Source organism: Temnothorax americanus, unplaced genomic scaffold (genome assembly GCF_048541705.1).
Source record: "Temnothorax americanus isolate GAGA-0224 unplaced genomic scaffold, ASM4854170v1 Scaffold22, whole genome shotgun sequence".
In the NCBI taxonomy this organism is placed as follows: domain Eukaryota; kingdom Metazoa; phylum Arthropoda; class Insecta; order Hymenoptera; family Formicidae; genus Temnothorax; species Temnothorax americanus.
The window spans coordinates 2,371,197-2,392,058 of NW_027509360.1; the positions used below are offsets into that span (position 1 = coordinate 2,371,197).

Here is a 20,862-nt window from a genome sequence, read left to right on the forward strand (position 1 = left end):
TATCGTATAGATATTATATCAAGAGGACATCAATATTACATTATTTTCGCATGATACATCGAAATGTCACGTCACATAAGATTAATAAAATAACTTAAAACAACATTTTCAGAAAATCAGTACTAAACTAAGGTCACAGCGATCTCGTCTCATTACGCGATAGCAGCGGATGTACGGGTTTGTAGGGAAAGATTGCCGGTTGTGTCATCCGCGAAAAAAAAAGGGAAGTTAAGAGAACGGATATCAGACGTGCATTTTTCTACGGGAATCGTGCTCTTTTCTATGGAGACGCGAGAGCACGTGCCCGGGTGAGAGAGCACGCGCGTGACGTTCAGCGTGCGTCTGGGAACAGCTGACCGCATTCCACAATAATTGTTTTGCATAATCGCGGTGGAAGCGGCCACTCGGTGGTAGCCTCACTGTGCCCGGGAACAGGAGAAAGAGGCCGACACGAGAGAACGAGAAAAGTGGAGGTGGAGAAAGTAGAGGGGAGAAAATTCGAAAGGGCCTTCTCACGTCGTCGGGGTGGGGCTGGGGGGACGGAAGAAGGTGGGAAGAGGGGGCCCTGGTCCAGCCGTCAATAGCTACGCGACCGGCGCGTTGGCTTTTAAAGTTTAAAGATCCAACCGCGACGGCGGCGGTGGCGTCTAAGCATGTCAGCGGTACTCAATTCGCGGCGCCCCGACGAACTTCTGTTCCGTGCGATACACATTGTGGGATGAGTATATAGAGAATATACGCTCCGAAGCCGCGCGCAACCGACATTCCGTAAGAAATTTCAAGTCTTTTCATAATAAAAATTCGATTGGGCACTACGCTTTCTCAAGAATCTTTAATCTACGATATTAAGCGTTCTTATAGTTACGCGTCATTAAGATCCTATCAAAACGAACATTGCGTGGGATCAACGAAGGAGAAAAAAATAAAATTTTATTTCTTATTTGCGTTCTAGAGAAGATGACTCATCTTGTGATATCGATCGTTCCAAGAAGCATCAATGACTCGACATCGCGAGAACACCAAAGTAGTTATAATTCAAAGCAGGAGCAAACAAGATCACGAAAGCACGGATAACGACGACAGTGATGAAAGATCTCGAAATGAAATGTCTGCGGAATAAGGTTAAGGAATATTACGAAGCGAATAGCTAGCGCGAGATATTTCCGACGTGTATGCAATGGTCATGTCTAGTAGCATCTCGCCACGTCTCTCGCGACCCACATTGCACTCTTTCGCGAAGATGTGACGACTGCCTTCCGTATATATCTCGTTTAGAGGTCTAGGACCTCAAGATTAGTGGAGCGATCAGGATATTAGAAACTATTGCCTTCATGGAACAATTTTTTGATCCTAGTTAGAGTATTCGCGAGAAATATATTTAGGGACTTCTCCATTAGAAAATTAAAATGTATAGATTAATTTTACATTCAATTTACATTATAATAACAAATATATATATGTATAAAAGCTAAGTATAGAGATGTGAATTTTTAAGCACTGTATAAAAAGATTAAAATGGTTTAGAAAATACGTAGCTTCTAGAGACTTATCATCTCAATATGAAAGAAACTATTATTATTCAGTTTATTTCACAGTATATAACAAAATTAAGAGATGCGTGATAAAATCTTGCAATTAGTATTATCTGTTCTAGAAACCGTGAGAGTTAGATATCCCTGACGGCGTCAAATGATTAAATACCTAAAAAAGCTGACGTAACGACGAAACTACGCACATTTTGTCCATCGATGTTGGATATTCCGCGACGTCGCGTCGCGTCGGCCACGGACAGCAAACTACGAGCGTAAGGCATTTTGCAATCCCGGTTGCACGTCTCCGAGAATGGTGTGTCGCGCACATAGTTGTCGCGTGACGTTGGCGGAGAAACGACGCCAACGACAGGCGACCCCGGCAACGGCGATACGGAGAATAATAAAAAGAGAGACGCGCCATTGCGTCGGTCATCCGCGGTTCCGTGAAAAACCCAAGCGAGCAAATATCGCACCGCCATTTATCTATGCGGTCGATGCGTAAAAACGAGCTATTCTTTTGTAAATGCTATAAATGAGACAAAGGTAATTTTCTTCATTTATCAGTTTAATCTTAAATCTGGCACTAATAAATATAAAATACATCGGTTTTTTATACCTTATCTATGTAGATTTCTATTACATTATTTCGATTAAATTGTCCAAGTCGCATTTGCAGATTCTTACACATGTACAATTTAATATTATATATTTAACGTATCACATATATATAGAAATCCTATTATCTAAAAATAACCAAACGTGCATTAGGAGAAACCACAGGATTTTTATCGTTTTACTTGAATTTGAGAGTTTTACCGCAGCCTGATTCTAATTTGGTGAATCCCTTGGCATTTCAAGTTTAGGGTTGAATTACGCGTCGCGATACCTGGAGATATTCGATTCGCTGCGGACTATGCGACACCTGACACTCGCTACTGGTTTTCCTCGCGTACACGCCCGACTTTAACTCGATTCAGTCTGCGTTTCTTTCCTTCTTGCGACACCCGTTATCGGATCGGATAGATCGAATTAGTGGAACGAGAGAGAATCGAGGAACGCGACCTTCGCGATGGCGACGGCGGCGACGACGGCGACGACGGCGACGACTCGCAAATTTTTGCGTGCATCGCGAGAGAGTGGAGAGCGAAAGAGAAGAATATTTTCCGCGATGATAATACACTTCTATCACTATATCGCGCAAAAAAAGAAAGAGGAGAGAGAGAGAGAGAGAGAGAGAGAGAGAGAGAGAGAGAGAGAGAGAGAGAGAGAGAGAGAGAGAGAGAGAGAGAGAGAGAGAGAGAGAGAGAGAAACCGTTATCGATGATGCAACTGCGACCGTGCGACGCACATAGGCGATTGGTCACAGCCAGATTGCTCATCCGCATCAGTTTATCCTATACATAATTCTCGTTACCGGCGTGCTATCACGCGTGGACTATGCTCGGCGGCTCGTTTTACACGATCTATAATCTAACGGCAGAGAAAAAGACAGCAGAAGAAAAAAGAGAGTTCTACTACCTGACCGATATTTCAACTTCCTCAAACTCTCGATAATAAGTATATACTAGATTGACGACTGTCAAGTTTTAATGGCATGTCGAGAATAAAGATGACGGAAAACTATATACTACGCCAAAAGTGATATACTGCACGATATTGAATATTGCTTATGATAATTGAACAACGATATTTTTGCAGCGATCAAAATAAAAATCGATAATGGACTGCGCGCACCGCGCGCGCGATAATATATGCATGCCGTTTCAGAATTATCTGATCGCGACAGCGTTTCGGAGGCGAGATCAGCCTGTCTGGGTTAGAGCCGGAAGTGAAGTATATCGGGCACGCAAGGATACACACTTCGGTATAGCGAGCGCGAAACATCGATATACTATCCGCGTATCGGGTGAGTCCCCAGGTGTAACGGGGCGTCCCCCGCGTGGTGGTTACCACCATGGAAATTCTAATTAGAGATAATGACGTCATTAAGGTCTGAGCCGCGACGAGACGGGACGGTCTGCTGCGCTTACTGTACATACATACGCGTTACCCTATTCTATATACGCAGTCATGTACTTGCACGCGAAACGTGCTTTGTTCCGAGGGCCGCGCGCGTCCTACTCTCGCGGGCCGATATATGCACCCGAGATCGTCGCTCACACGCGAACGCACTGTTAAACTTATGTTACATCGCTCGTTCGTAAGCGGAAGGGGAGAGGAGGTGCTCTATGCACGGGTCCCTTCCCCATTCTCGCCTGTTACTACGAGATAGGGCAAACGTCAAACTCGCATTTCGAGCCGGATCGATTTTTACAGGATATATACATATTTACGAATATACCTGAGCAATTTCAAATCAACATTTCCTGACGAATATTCAATGAGACATTCTCTTCGTTGCCGATATTAATTACTTATGTAAGTTTCTATTAGCGAGATTTCTGAAATTAACTGTCGATGGATTTTCCATTCGCTGCTTAAAGATTATTGAACGTTTTCACTGAACTATGCGTGATTCCGTCCAAGAATCCATAGATAAAATGACTCGATGAGGACGAAGTATCTTGCATCGTGAAAAGACAATCTTTGTTCTATTGGATTATTTTAAAGTTAAAAAATTTACTTTTACTGCGACTATACCAATTTTGATCGGATGTCTTAAATTTAAATGTCATATTTCTTTTGCAGAATTTTTTTCAGGTCTTAAATTCGATTCACTCGCCCTCACTACTCTCTATGTCGTTTATCGATATGTATTACTATCGTTTGGAAGCGACTCACACGAACGGGACAGCCGCGTCACGTCCGGAATAGTAATCGCGTACGAAAATAATGGCAGCGCCTGTTATCTCTCGTTTCTGCGCGCATACATTACGGCGCACGGAGTCATTCCGTGATTCATGACGTTGTTAAAGCAGTTCGCGGAATTACAGTAACGGACACGTCGTCGGCGAGCTCGACTGTCGGACGAGACCCGAGGAATTTGTAAACAGAACCGCGGGCGCGACGGAAATGCACGCGTATGCGCGCGAGAAGTGCATGCGTGGAAGATGATGCCACGTGAAAAGATAAATTCTAAAATTATTCGTCGACGATTTTTTCAAGACTCGCGCTCGTCGTGTTGCAGGAGAACCTCTTAAAATAAAAATCTTAATTACTTCAAAGAATTTGCGGGGGTGTACAATTATCCGAGAGATCGGTGAGTGCCATTTAACCGAGAATTAATCATAAAAAATTGAAACTAATTATAAGCGATATCTCGTTCGAGTAATAGCCACCTGCCGGTATCTCGATTCCGCGGATAAAAATTTCGGCGGTCGGGTCTCGGTTCGACTTTCCGATTCGATCGGCCCCCGTAAGTAAACGTAATAAACACGCACCGTCGTCGATGCGCATATACGTCGCTGCCCGTCGCATATTTTCGCGCGCGCGTTGAATAACAGCCTCGTAACACACAGCGCGGCGCGGTGACACAACTCGGTTCGAGTTAAGCCCCGGAGCTCGTCGGCCGACGAGGGACGGAAAGAGACGGCGGATGCAGCCGACGCTCGAGTCATGTGCAGGCAGAAGTCTCGCATGTGCGTGTGATCCTATCCTCCGTGCGCCCGTCCCCCCCGTCCCCCCGCTGCGTTCTCTCTTTTCTCTTTCTTTCGCGGCTCGTATACTTCCTCCGCTGGTGCGTCTCCGATCCGATCATCCCGTCTTTGTCGGCGGGGCGTCGCGTATCCCTCTCTCTTTCTCGCTTCATTCTGACGTCAGCGTGGATACCTGTTGCATGCCGCACGCTGCACGGAGGGAGAAGCGTTGGTGCGTGCAACGAGCGATCGGGGCTGCGGTGCCGAAGGAGAGAGAAAGAGAGAGGATGCAGAGAGATTGATTTTGGATAAAATCATGGGGTAAAATCCCTTTAGATTTGTCGTGTCATATTAATCACAGAATTAAAATACAATTTAGTTATTTCATTATTTAAAGAAATAATAACAAGAAAAATCGCGAAGGTAGATAAGGTAGAGAAGTAGGGGGGAGGGGGGAAGAAAGAAGAGAGACACATCCGACAGCTTTCTAGAAATACTTTAAAATTCAAATAGATGGATGGACAAGTAAACAGAGAGACGGAGACGAAGAGAGAACAGGAAAGAGGAGACGCTTGAGTCACATATGAGAATTAAAGACATCGATTCTCAGACTGGCTGCAGACTAGCCAGCGCCCCTCCCGAGGAGAATGGTTCCTTTAATCTTTTTTTTTCTTACACTCCTCTTTTCTCTCCTTCCCTCTCCCGAATCACCGCCGCGGTATAAATTAACGTCTGCGATTCCGGACCTGATTACACGAAAACGAGCAAACGAGTTGGACAGAACAAGTTGAGTCTCGAAAAATTGCTCCTTATAGAATCCCATACAGGAGGTTCCAAGTTGACAACAATTTATTCGTCAAATTCATGATGAATTTAGAACATTTATTTGTTTGTCAGAAATTTATTTTCTACGTTATTTTCTACTTATTTATTTTATACGTCTCGACGATCACACAAATCAAACTTATTATCCAACGTAAAAACATCCGCAGTTGTAATTAAATAAAAAAATGTGATTTGCTTTTACAACAAAGTTTAATCTGCCAGAAGCTCTTAATTTTTCAATACAAAGGGAATCAAGATAATCTGAGCTATTCGAATAATTTAATCATATAGTCGAATGTCATTAGAATGTATTGATCTCTCTCTTCTAGAAGCCAATATTCGCGGCAGTTACCATTTTAATGACATTTAGCAAATATTAGTGGACATAAATATGTCGATTTACTCCGCTTTCCGTTCGTACGTGGAAGCACACGCGATCTTTTAAAAAGAAACTTCTGTCGCGAATATAGCGAGAAGTATCCGAGTGTCGCGATAGTTTTCAACTATTGGAATCACAGGCGAGATAGACATACGCTTGGCGCACAGAGTGTATCGTCTCTTTATTATCCGCGACATTTGTTATGCGCGACGCCGATTCGTCACGATTATCGTCATCTTTATAGCGGTATTAATCGCGCACGGCCGCCAAGGCGGCGGCGTTCGTTAAATGCCATTGGCGGAAGGAGCATTGAAGGCGAACGCGACCCGTTCGTTGGGCCTGGCTTTTCAGGAAGATCCGGAATAAACGAAAATAGACGAGGCACGGGGCTGCCCGCCTCGGTTGGACGTGGTTGGACGTTCGCCAATAATGTGGCGCCGCGGAAAAATCTGTATGACGGAGAAAGAGAGGAAGAGACGTAGAAATATCTCAGGGGCTCGTTTTACGCAGCTATTTCTCGCGTCTGTGCATTCGTTTTTCTTCTCACGCGGAAATTCGCCTCTTTTAGAACATATTACTCCTTTCCTTCCTCCTTCCGTCTATCTTCCTATTTCCGTGAACGGTTTTCCTTACGATCGCGCGTAACTCGCTGTTTATTACGATACTCGCGTCCAGCAATACCGGTTCGAAAATTTCTAATAATCATTTGCTCGTCAAAGTTATTCAAATCAGATTCGGTACCAATAATAAATCATTCCCGTACACGTCAGATTGGCAATCAATCCGCTGTGTCACGCCAGAAGCGAGAAAGAATAGCGCGCCGCGATCGCATCTGTGCGCGAGAGTGCGAGAGTGCGTAGAAAAACCGCGCGGTCACTCGGCCGTGCGGATCTCGCAATTTGGAGAAGAAATTATCGCGCGCGACCGTTGATAAAAAGCAAACAGACCTAGGGAGCGGATGATAACCGCGTACACGCGTATTATTCCGTACCCTTCCCATTCATCAGGGGCTCTCTAATCGGGCCGCTCTTATCGAGCCGCGGAAACGACCCGTGACTTTTACGTACGCACGATCCGAGTTACGTGCGCACGATACCGCGCGTTTTTTTTTTTTTTTTTTAGGATCATATTGCACGTTATCGTACGTTTTTAGGATCATATCGCGTTATCGCCACGTTGATAATCCATGAAGTGCCATAAAAAAAGAATCGAGCTAGACGATTTCAATTAGTTCCACCCATAGACGGCTGAGTTTTTCATTCGCCAAAGAACACTCACCGATTTAATATGTCTTATATCATAAAAATTATATATATATCAATTATAATGATAGACTGGAATTATCTCTAACGATGTAAGTGTAATCATTATGTAAATACCGTACTCTTAGATTTGTCGAAAGTTTGGCGCCTGGAAGTTTTTTTGTTTAGTAATGTTGTACTTAAATTCTGTGGAAAAATGCGTACACCAATCATTATATATAACACTGATATACATTATTCGTTTACGAGTATCAAAAAATGATAATTTTAAACAATTAGAAACGTGCATTCCCATTATTTCTTTCGCGAAGCTTGAAATATTTAACAGATAAATCGAATTGAAAGATCAGCAGCTGTTATTTAAATGAGAATTGGGATACCGGGATACTGGGAATTAAACACAATATCCCATTCATTATCCTTTAAATTCTAATCTAATTCCTCAATCTCTTAGATTGCACGATGCGATTTTTTGCTCGTCACGATCTCACGATCGCTCGATATTCACTGAACGACAGCGGTAGCAAAATAGGCAGCACCGGACTTCCGCCTCCGACGAGCCAGGCGATTGAGAGCCACTGTCCTAGAAACGCGCCCCGGTCGCCCCGGCACATAAATAGAACGGTCGGACCTTAACGCGCACTTTTGCGCGTCTTTATGTAACCCGGCCGAATTTTTATGGTCGTTATCTATTTAATGATACGCGGATTTGCTCGCACCATTCGCAAAGATCAAACGATCCTACGCACGCACGCACACCGGCGCGCGCGCGCGCGAGCGAGCGAGCGAGCGGGCGCGCACGTGCGTATCGCACACACGCGCATGCCTGACGTAAATTTCGCGCCAGTGCGTTCACCTCTTCGATCTCATCGCTCGTTCTTCACGGACGCTTGAATGTCGAGTTGTTAATTCTCCTCGCTCGAGGAACATCAGAAACTACTGTTCGATCGCAGGCTAGCCTGTCTAAATAAAGGCACATTCGCCGTAATCGCCGCTCCGCGCGGATCCCGTCGTCCTCTCGCCGGACTTGTCCCCCCCCCCCCGTTTCCGACTCTATCCCTGCCCCCTTCTGCTATCACTTAAGGTAAATCGGGACAAATGGAAAAATCAAGCAAAGCAAGAGCAAGAGTGCGGCGGAAAAGTGGAAATTCCGTCCGATAAATCCTTTTTGTTACAAGTTCGACAAACATCTCTCCGAATTTCGTGTATCTCATTGATATCTTTCAATAATTAACGGAAAAATCATTGACCTAATAGCTTATTTAGAACGAGAGATCTGCCCCTCTTATTCAGCGTTGAAATTTAGATTAAAATCGACTCGCCACTTCCACGAATCCACTCCTGCCGAAGGTGTAGGAAGTAATAAAACGTTATCGTAACTAATGCAGTTTGCTGTGCGAATTGACGCTACTTACTGCTGACAAAAGACCTAGTTATGCAAAAGAGCCCGTGAGCAAAAGCCTGTCTGTCCATCTAGCTATACCTACACTTGGTAATCGGTATCAACCGCCTTGTAATTGGCGCACTACCAAATAGCCGTGTACTTCGAATATCTTAAATACACATTTCTATGCCTGCCACATTCGTTATCTACTGCAGTCCATTCTTCGATTGCGCGCGCGCGCTTACGTACATACCTACGCTTATTAGTAATTCCCATTTACACACGTATGATTTACGAGCGTACCAACGTTCGATTCCGCGATAAGACTTCTCGATCCTTGACCCACATAGCCCTCATAAAACAAATTCATCGATTGTCGTCGGGCAAATTCGTCGAGATCCGCTTTAAAATTCTACGACTCTAGTAATCTGTATATGCGTGTAAAACTGAAATATATAAGCAGTAATTTGCCCGCTTTCTAATGTTTTATATATAAAAAATATTAAATATATATATATGCAAAAAAAATATAATATACCAATTAAAAATATGTTTTATATTACATAAATATGCACAAGTATCTTGTTCTTTTTCGAGATTCCGCTTAACGAGTGACCGTCACTTCATCTAGATACGCGAACGATGGAAGTCGCGATTGTGTGTGAATATCGCGTAGAAAATCACCGCTCTTTACGCGCATCCCTAAGTTTTTCCCCCTCGCGCGTTTCTAATTAACGCGAGATACGAAAAAAAAAAAAAAAAAAATCACGCGAGCCAATTCGTCGAGGGTGATTTAATTCGCAGCTGTAGACGGTTCCGCGAGCGAACCAGCGCGAACGAGAGTCGCACACACACACAATTCGCACTTACGTGTTATCTACTTAGACGGAACGATTCTCAATAGCTATAAGATCGTGTAAGACCCCGACTCGTGCCTCGTGCGGCTGTCAACATCGTTTAGTTTCGTGACGTGCGCATGCCGTTGTTTTTCGTTCGACGATGCGTACAAATATCGTATGTACCTTTGAACCTTTGTTATCATTCCATAGCGTACTGTATAAAAGTTAAATTGTACAATGGAATCGATCAATTCCAGATGAATTTATTGTGAATTTTTGAACAACGTCCGTACAGAATATATACAAATCATCAATGTTAAAAACCGTCTTGAAAAATATAATTCCGACGAGCTCAATTTCTTCTCCTCCCGTCGAAATTGTTCCTATTACCGACAATCGGCGCAAAATATTCTCACTTTTTACTTTATCTGTCACGTTTCGCAAATATCACTTATCGAATCGCTCGCTCGCTCGCTCATCAATTTCCTGCGACGTCGGGTTGACGTAACGGAAAGAGCAGTGACGGAATTCCGGCGCGACGGCGGGATATCTCGCGAACGAATCGCGTTCGCGTATCGCGCGGGCTTTTTCGCCGGCGCGGCGGACACTTTTCCGTACGCTAATAGCACGATACGTGGGCACCTACCTCGTTGACGTTTTCAATGACAGCCGCTCTCCCCGGCCTCTCCGTCTACAGGCTGATCCTCCGCGCCTTCGTAGCTGTCGCAGCCGTCAATTCCCGCGACGCACTGTTGCGGGAAATCCAAACGGTCCCGGAAAACAGAAATGGCGGCCGTTAGCGAGGGGCGCAGGCTCCCACGCTGCCACGCGAGTCTCGCGCAAAGTGCGCGACGTGGGGACGTTGGTCGTTTTCCGTTAACGAGGAACGATCGCGCGCGGTAAAGATCGAGGAAGGAAGGAAAGAAAGCGGCGCGAAGTGTGCGCGCGAGCTGTCGATCGTTTCCACGGAAGACGACCGGCTGGCGGACGGACGAGGACTGAGAACCGACTGACCGAGCCTCCTGCCTCGCTCGCACGCGTTCCGTCCTTCCGTCTCTTTCCGCCCCGCCGCGCCGCGCGTCGCGGTCGTTCGGCGACATTCGGCAACCCTCGCTCCGTCTCGCTCGCCGTTCACCCATCCCTGTCTCTCTCGCGCCCCACTCTCCACTCTCCGCAGTCTCCGCGCGACCGCCTTTGCGACACGTTGCCGCGGAGCGTGCGCGGGTCAGGGGGAGGGAAGCACGCACGAGGTCGGAAAACACGATGATCTCTCACTCTCTCGCGGACCGTTGAAAATCTTCCGAGATTTTCGATAATTTTAAGCACAGCGCGGAGCAGCGGCGGTTTGTCTTAAGCGGAAGATGTTTCTGATATAATGACGCGCTGCATATGTGTGTGGGCGCACACGCGCGCGTGCAAAAGCGGAGCAATAATACACAATGCTCCTGTTACGAGAACTGTCGTCTTCGGAATATACGTAGAACCATCGCGTGATTGATGATACGAATGTAAATGTTTCGAAGCAACATATATGTGCTTCGTGACCAGACCTACATAAGCGCGTACCGCGTTATGCATTATCTAGAATAAGGATGTCTCTTCTACATTTATTATTACGAATAAGATTAGAACCGATAAGTTGCGTAACCGATGTAACAGTCTTTCGTATCGACGTATCGTAAGCAATTTCTATCGCGAAAGCTCAATTCGTGACATTTTACGTGAAGTGAAGCTGTAAACCATTTCCGATTTTCGGAATTAAATCAATTAAAAACGCAAACAAAATGGCATCGCAAAAAGTTTCGAAAACTACGAAACGTTATAAATGCGATAAAAATTTAATTGCGGGGCAATTTTTAAATAATAATAATTGCTTAGCATTTAATAATTTTACATATCCGTTTCTCAAAATATTTTTCAAGTATAAAACTGCGTACGTGTGTGTTAGATGCTGTTCTTATGAAATTATCGATTCAATCGTTGCCCGAGGAAGATCGAAGCTCGCGCGAGCGAGTTTCCCCTATAGTTATACATTAACGTGCACCAGTTATTGCATTATCGTCGTGATTGTCGTCTTTTACACGTGACATAATAACGCTCTCCCGCAGTCGTGTAGCTAGCTTTCGAAATAGTTTCGCGAAATGGCCGTAAACTCTTGTTTCTCCTCCGAGAATTTCCTCGAGCGCCAGAAATAGCAAAATAGCGACAAAATAATCGCGTCCTACATTTAATGATATATGTGATTTTCGGCCAGCGACAATATCCACTACAATTGTCTTCTTGTAATCTACTCACGCGACGTAGTTCTTACACGATTGTTTATTTGTGCGCCGTTTCACACTGTCCGGTATTTGCGACTTCAAAAAATTATACGTTGAGTTTTAAGTTTTAATTGATGGGGAGTGATTTGGTCGGGTTCTGGCTTAAGTCGGGGCTTCTAAAGGTACTAAAAGACACCGCGTGTTTACATGTGTAAAATATAAAACTGAAATGCTGGGTCAATGAATGCGATGTGCGCGAAGTCGAGGCAAGTTTCGGGTCAGCTGATGAATTGTCAGTTTGGCTCATATCATGAATTATGAAAGGGACGACTCCAAAAAGAAAAAAAAAAGGTATTATGCGACCATTGTCGCATCTAATCTATAGAAATGATAGGTAAACGGTGATACCTATACTTGCGCAAAAGGTTACAGACGGAAGAGAGAAGATATGAATATGAAATAAGGTAAAAAATCGTGGGGGTTTTTTCTTAAATATAATATTGTATAAAATTCGATTTATATGTGGTACACAAAAATTTAGGCATTCGCTTATTCTCGTTATCGAAAATTTCGAGCCCTGTCTCGCACGTATTCTTTAGCGCGATCTCCGAAGGCCATTACCGCGGGTTCGCGAAAAACGCGACGAGATTTCACGGGTATCTAATTATTTCTAATTGACGATACGCGGTTCCCGGATTTTCCGACGTGAACGTCGATCAGCTTGCATATTTACATGTAGTCGGGTGCGACGGCACGCGGATTAAGTATATGTCTTTCACGGTTATTGGCATTCTTACGGGTGCGCGTGATGTTCATGCGGAAAGCGCCGACGTTTAATGGCTGCTGGCGGTGTTGATTCCTCGAGATCGAATGCGATTACGCTGCCGTGGAAATGTTTAACACGTTAGCGGTCTATCGCTGTCGGATTTGACAACACACGGCGGTGGACTCCATGGGTATCCGCGGTTCGATATTCCTAATCGCTTTTCCCCGTATTCGCGGAACTAAGATTTCCTCGTTTGCGGTGGAATTAAAGAGAAAAATAATAAGGATTAAAATGGGGAAAAAAACCACGACTTTTAACGCCTCGCGTTATCAACTTTGTTTTAAACCTAATAAGGTGCGCGTTCTTTCAGTTAATAAAAGCACGACTACTAAGATTAATATCGGATTCGCGGAGCATCGATCCTCGCTGACCCGGCAGAATAATGCATATTGAAAAAGATATACATCTGGAGGCAAATTGTAAATTGATGTTTTACAAGGAAGTTGAAGACGAGGAAAAATTGTTTAATAAAAAATAATAAGCTTCATGTTGAGATCAATACTGTGCTCTAGGTAGACAACTATCTAACCGGCATTACTACAAGTGGCCTTTTAACATAATTGGTTTACATATAGCTATGAGAAAAGAAATAGACTGTTGCGTAATTAAAGCCAGCATACGAATTAAATTTTCATTGCGCGTTACTCTGCTAACTTTCTCGATGAGTGGAGAATTTGTCGATTTACAACGAATTTTTGCCGCTCTTAATTCGTTCAAATTATGTTTTACAAATAATACATAGCAGTTAATTAAAATCATTTATTGAAAACCATCGATGCCCTTCGATCGGGATATTAAAAATTAAGTTAAAGATGAAAAGAAGAATTAATTCGGAATAAAGCAATAAAGCTAAGAAATATAGCAAACATACTAGAAATTCGATTACGCAAAGAATTTCTGTTGAGAATAGAGAGCACCGTTTCGCGCGCGCGTGCTCGATGTTTCTCATAACAGCCTATTAAACGATATCAAGTGCATTAGCGCAAACGAGCAATTTAGTCTTCCTCGATGGGATCGCGTCGCAGCGAGAAAATTCAGGATGGGCAATAGAAAAAGCAGCAGCAGCAGGTCAGAGGCGTCTACTGGGTGGCAAAATTCGCAAGATCGAGTGCAACTTTTCCCGAGCGTCAAATTTTTTTTCTTTTTACACAGACAGAATATTGCAGAGAATATTACATTCGCGCAGGCCCTTCAACCATTCAACGTTTAAGCATTCCTTTCGGTGACGAAATCTCAAATTGGAAATTTCGACGAGTTTGAACTTGCGCATCACGGGGCGCCCTGTAATTAGCACTGGGGCCCCGTCTCCTCGAAATACCGCAGACGAATAAACTCGTCGCGGCGACGCCGTCGCGTGGAAATAGAGAATAGAAGTAGATTTAGAAATAGAGCCGCCAGTCGTCGGCCTAGAATTTGATCGGAGAGAGGTGGCCCAACCCGCGCCCCGGACGGCGCTGATGTTTCGGACGAGTTGGAACGTGCGTCGCCGTTTCGATGTGACGTGACGCGATGCACCGGGTAGCTCGCGATGAATAATAAACAGGAGACACGGAGACGGGGGATCTAGGCTTTCGACGGTATCGGGAAGCGTTTTCGAGAGTATCGGAGTAGAGTCTTAAAATAATGGACGGGCGTATACACGTCAAGTTTCGCCGGGACCAGAAATACCGCGCCGATGAATAAGACGAGTGTCCGAAAATAGTCGCGTCCGAGGCCCGATACAAGGGCCCCCAGGTGTCAATTTCAATCGCGCGGGAAAGAGGAGACACCTCTCTTTCTTTTTTTAATTCGTTGCAAGACTTTTTCGGAACGCGGCGTGAATTTTAGTGAACTGTAACACGATTTATTGACGGTTCGAGAATCTCCAACGGAGAAATAAAAATTCACTCCTAACAGAGTCATTTTACGTATCTGTGATACCGTTTCGAAACATACCTCATATACAGTTATATTTGCTTACATTTATTACATTTTACCTCATACATACTATTATATACGTTTATTCATCGGATAATTTTAAAGAGAAACGGCGTTTCTGTTCGACAGCGGTGTCTATTCCATATAACTAGCCTAAACAACGTTAACCCTTAAATGCCCCGTGGGGTCCAGCGGACCCCAGACCCTTTAGAATGAAACGTTTTCAAATGTTCTTGCCAAAAATGGCGCTCATGCTCCCATTGATGATAGTTGAGTGCGTGACCTACCCGTTTGTACGCTTAGCAGTACTCAGTTTACTTAAATTTTTATACTATGTTGAAATTGAAATTTTAACAATATAAGCATTTTATTCTCTTTTCTAAGCCTTGAACAACATTGAAAAAAATTTTCATAACTAAAGATAAAAAAATCTATGAGTAAGGAGATATTTTTCATGCTGGGATTTTTTAGACCCCTCATGTCATTTACGAGATTCTTGAGAGGTGTGGCATTTAAGGGTTAAAAAAGGGATTCGCTAGGCCAACACCCTGCTGATCTCGGTGGGCTCATTAGGAATCGCCAGGAATTCGAAGGTGTCTAATTAAACGATGAATAATGCACGATGCATCACGCGATTAAGGGCACCCCGACACGGAGGCAGCGGCGGCTGCGGCGCTCACGCGGACCGAGTTACACTTCCTTGAATGCGGCATCCTGTCGCGCAAGTACTGTCCGACGCGGACGGTCCGCGTTCTCCGTGCCGGGGCGGACAATACTTCCGCCGTCGCGACTTCCTTCCTACATAGAACGAGCGAGTAAATGCGTGCGCGTACTACCGTCTCGTCGCGTAGAAATGGCGCACGCACGCACGGTCGCTATACGCGGGTGTAGTGGTTAGCGGTTTCATTCATAAAGTCACGCGTTTCGCGAGGAAACGCCTGCGCGCGCGCGTTAACGACAGGAACCGACGGCTTCGCCCGCTTCTTCTTTCTTACGTACCTACCTGGCCCCCGCGAGAAGACGTTAATATATACGCGCCTCCGGAACGAACGCTCCGTGCCGACTTCCGCTCGGCTCGGATGCGCAGCGCCGGAGAATACGCCACCGGTAGCAATAAAAGCGTGGTCGTTAACGCAAAGCTGACTCTCTCCCTCCCCCCCTCTCTCTCTCTCTTTCTCTCTTTCTTCCGCTAAACCGCGGGACGAATCGCGATTCTGCATCTTCTCATTGACGGTGTCGTGCGATCATTATCATCGGTATCGCACATATTCTTTCATAATTAAATTCGCTATAGAGACTAAATAGCTTTGTTTTCAGTTGCAGTCTTGCTCAGTAAAAGATTACGAGAAATATAATTTTTTTTCAATATATCCTATTTCTGAAGCGTACTTATATATATAAATAATGTTAACTGAATGTTAAAATACTTTTTCGCTTTTGCAAAAATTAGAAATTTCGATTCATATTATTTCTTCGAACGACGAGTGCATCGACTTCAGAATAAAAGATCATGAGAAACCAAAAAAGTATCAACTTTTAAATTAAAAAATCTTGGAATTTCTGATATACCTTTTTTTGTTTCTCTATTACATTGTCGCGTTTTTGTTTCCGTGTACATTTTATTGTAAACACTTTTTATCGGTCCTACTCGCAAAATGACAAACGCGATACATAGTCCTTAGAGCCTTCAATGACACGCAAGTAGAATCTCGTTAAGTGTACGCGCGCGGTCTTAGATCTCGTTCTTCGAAGTACGGTGACCCTTTCAGGCTTGGGCGGAACTCTTTTGCTTCCGGTGCTGTTCCGCTGCTGCTATTTCTATATATAAACCTACTGTGCTCGTCGGTATAAAGCGGGTGAACGAGTGTGGAAGGCTTGCGCGTGTGTGCGTTGCCGAATACTAACGCAAGACGAGGGTATATAACTTTACTAAAGCTCAATGATTTACCGCGTGAATCGTTTAACCCTTTCGAGGAAAATAATTTCGTTGGAAAACAAATTGTTGCAATGTTTCTTTCAAAATTCTTTGAATCTCTATTTTCAAATCTGTTTAAATAGCTTGAAAATTTCGCGGATAACATAGATGTATGTAAGATCGATTGTATAAAGAATATTTTATTAACTTTTATTTATATAGTAACATTTTATTAGTAAAGAATCATTAATCTGAGGAATTTATGTTCATTAAAAACGTGTTCTATTATTTTAATACTTGTTAGTTATTTCTTGTTTCGTTGATAATAGCGGTAATCAATATGCATTTTCGACTGTTAGAATATAACACGTTTCATAAAGCTAAGAAAAAGTGTGATGGACAACGGCACGATCGTAAGTCAATCTTACAACATTTTGATGGCAAAAATTCGTGAGAAAAGAAAGTCGAGAAGAATTTATAGTGCTGTGACAGCAGACGTACGTATACATCGCATGTACATGTGTCGCAATACGTAAAAAGCGTGTGTAGAGAAAAGTGTGGTTTCGTACAATTATAACCCTGTTAAGAATTAATTCAAACGGCATTAAGTTGTCTTAAAGAACACATAAAACATGTTTCAAGAAAAAGTCTACTTTTAGACGTATATATCTTGCCTGTGGGAATTTCATATTTAATAGACGAAGCAAACTTGTTTCGCAGGAACACTGTATTACATTTCATTATATTATAATTGCGTCAATTTGTAACTTTGACCGTGTATAATCTAGAACATGATTTCCTCAGTTTCTCAATAGCAGTAATGACTTTTAATAATAATAAAAAAAAAAAAAACCAAGCTATACGCACACTTATGAAGCAGTGTATACTTACGTTGCGTTGTCTGATTCCTGCGCGTCCTCGCGTAGAAAAAAAAAAAAACATTTGTTTATCAAGCATGGTCGTCAATTTTCCTATTTTTGGCGCGTTGGATTGATAATGGTTTGTCGCAGGATACTGTCGTACAATTGACGGCTTCCTACGACTTCCGCCACTCGTGGAGGTCGGTGATTACTTTTTGTCGGAAGTTCGTTGCTATATATGGGAACGAGTAGGGACGGTTACCGGTTATCGGAGTTAAAAGGTCGTATCATGTTGTCGCGACAAATTAATCGCGGCTTCCAAAGCCGCGTAATTATTCCAGAATGCAATTCGAGTCCTCGATAATCTTCGCACGTTTTCGTAAAGAGATAAATATAGCTTTACTTTTTTATCAATCTCTATTGAAAAATTATTAGCTTACCGAGCAAAATTTAACAAAGAGAGAGAATAAATTTCCTATTTTATTTCAGAGGAAATATATCGTCGCCTATCTTGTAACCAATTAGAAGCCATGCCATTTCCAATTAAATTGCCGTGCGCGAAAACATCGATAAAATATAGGAAACAAAGAGATCATTCGCACGCGGTTTCAACAAAAGTGCAACAGTTTCTCTGTCGAAAAATTAATTGATTTACTCTAATATATTTATATCAAATTACATATATATATGTAATTATATAATTAATAATTTAATAATTATAACTATTTAATGATTATTATAACTCTTTCTTAAATTTATATAATTATATATTTATAATTTGTATAATTATATAATTATATATTATATATATATTATATACTTTTTTATATAACAAAATACCGAAAAATCTGTAAATGTTGCTCAAGTTTTATTTTTCTTATTATAAAAAATGTGTGGATATATTATTTAAAGCGAGATGTCAACGCGCATGTCTTGAGGAAGTTAAATGATGCAATAGTGATCGTCGTAATGGAGGTTGTACGAGAATTACAAAATGTGGCGACAAATTGCATAATAATCGGTCCACATTGATACGCTGGATGAACGGACGGAGGAACGAGCGAGGTGGGCGAAATGTGAATGAGAAGGGAAAAGGACAATGTCCTAGGGCGGGATGCTTAATGCTCGCGAGAGCCGAGTTTCGTTTTAGGACGCACCCTTGCGTATCGACGTGCAGCGAACCACGATTCTGTTGGCTATTTCCTAAATCGACGTATGCGCGGGCAGCAAATTTCTCGAGCAACCCGAAGTGGATCGCCAGGAAAATCCGGATACACGAATTAAACTCGGCAATAATTTGTGATTTGTTCCTTACGACAAATTCTGATAATATTAATGCAACATTGCAAGTTAAAAACTAAAGTCGTCTGCGTTCTCACAAAACCCTAAACTATTCGACTGTCGTCCTCAGTTTCCTCGCATCGACGCAATTAAATGCGATGTTGCGAAACGTTTGCTCCGATTTGGAAAATGCTTTTGAAAAATTCACTAAATGCGACGTTAGACGAAGATCCTATACTAAGGCCGGCTAATCGATAAGGATGCGTCGTGCAACAGGAACAACAACAAGAATATCAACAATAACAACACTATTGTCACCGAGCGTTATCACAGCGGGAAAGAACGAGAGATAGAGAGAGATTCATCACGTCGAGAGCCGCGTTGCACGTGTGTGCCGGTTATATCGGCGGCGGAGCGGCGGCGGCGCGGCGACGCGCAGGGCAAAGTGCATTATGCGACTGCTGGCTTTCCTATGTAACACACTGCACCCTGCCTCCCACCCTCCTGCTGCCGTTCCTTTCGTCCCTCGTCTCCCTGCCCTGCTTCGTCCCGTTTCACGATGGTGCGCGCATCGCACCGACCACGTGACCATTCTCTTTAGCTAAGCCGATTACTGCACCGCCAACGACATCCTCTTCTCTCTTTTTTTTCTTTTTCTCAGTCTATCTTTCTTTATCCACCGCTTTTTTCGTCCTCCGTCAGTCTTTCTCGATCTCTCGTTTTAGTTAGTCGGTCTTCATTCTCGCCCATTTCCAATCCTGACCAAGCTCCGCGAGATTTTTAGATTTCATGGCACAAGAGAACTATTAAAAAGTGTAACAAGATTTGTATAACGTCTGCTGTTAAGTTTCTATTTGACGCAGTTAATTAACTTCTATTTCTTTATGCATCGCGCAATTTTTCTACAGTTCGTCGCCGACTAATCGTATCTTAAATTTTACTGCGTACTTCTATCTCTGCTCAAGACTAATTTCTCTAAACAGAATAAATTCTCTCTCCCAAGTTTTCGCACCTCGCATTCCAAGTTTGCGTTCGCCGCGCGCACGGGGGCGAATCTGTATCTCCGATCGTGCTTCGCTTCCCAGAATTTTTCGTCTTTCTTTCTTTCGCCACGTGGTGGAGAACGCGGCCCGTGTTTCTCTAACGATGACCGGCCGTTTCTGTCTTTGTTCGTTTTCTCCACGAGCGAACGAGCGAGCGAGCGAGCGAGCAGCGACGGCAGATGCGCGCGGACGTACCTCTTTCTATATCCCTCTCGCTACGTGGAAACGGACGTGTATACCGTCGCCGTTCCACCGGAATGCCTCCTCTGCGTCTCTCTATCGCTCTCTCTCTATACCGCCGGACTCCGCCGGTCACTGCGTCATTTCTGTTCGCCACGTCCCTCTCGTTCTCGGTCTCGCACCGAACAGTGGCGGATTCACACACATCAGCCTCTGCTCTAGGCACATCATATACATATAAAATCTGAGGCCACCCCTCGTAGACATCCGCCTTTCTTAGGTCTGCTCCTTTTTAGCTGTGCTTTTTTTTACGTTTTCGTACTTGACAAAGAGGAGAAAGCGACAATAGGCGGAAAAAAATACAGTTAAAAAGAACGAGTTGCCGGTTTAGTCAATGTATTCCACGTACAACGACCTAAGATAGTCTTATTTAAAATGCTGTCATTCGGGGCTCGTATCCTCGTATTTAATACTTACACATCATTCGAGGATCATTCGATCCTCCGGATTCTATTTCTTTCGCGAATAAATGTTGCGTATTCGGATAGAGGAATTGTCAGGCGACCGATATTATTTTTAAATAATCCATGTAATTATTCCGATCAGCAATAGCACACACATCAATAACTTATCTTTTTAATTCTCTACAGCGATTTCGAAATACTTTAAGCAAAGTTCTTTACTGCAATGTTAAGAAGCAATTAATATCATTCATTGTTCATCAATCAATCGATGTTTATCTAGGCGAGTGGCATCTGCGCGATTGTACAACCACCTTGTAAA

The 20,862-nt window shown here is 43.4% G+C and overlaps 1 protein-coding gene across 3 annotated transcripts in view; it reads right to left on the reverse strand.

Annotated features, from left to right (window-relative positions):
* The window catches only part of Zip48c (Zinc/iron regulated transporter-related protein 48C), a 77,074-nt gene that overhangs the window by 19,085 nt on the left and 37,127 nt on the right, over positions 1 to 20,862 (reverse strand). For all 3 annotated transcript variants that reach the window (XR_013257112.1, XR_013257111.1, XM_077407385.1), the window contains exon 6: positions 10,443 to 10,545. Coding sequence is in view for 1 of the 3 variants with exons in the window: in XM_077407385.1 (XP_077263511.1) it covers positions 10,488 to 10,545 (58 nt within the window). In the remaining 2 variants the exon portion in view is untranslated. The remainder of the gene's footprint in view (positions 1 to 10,442; positions 10,546 to 20,862) is intronic.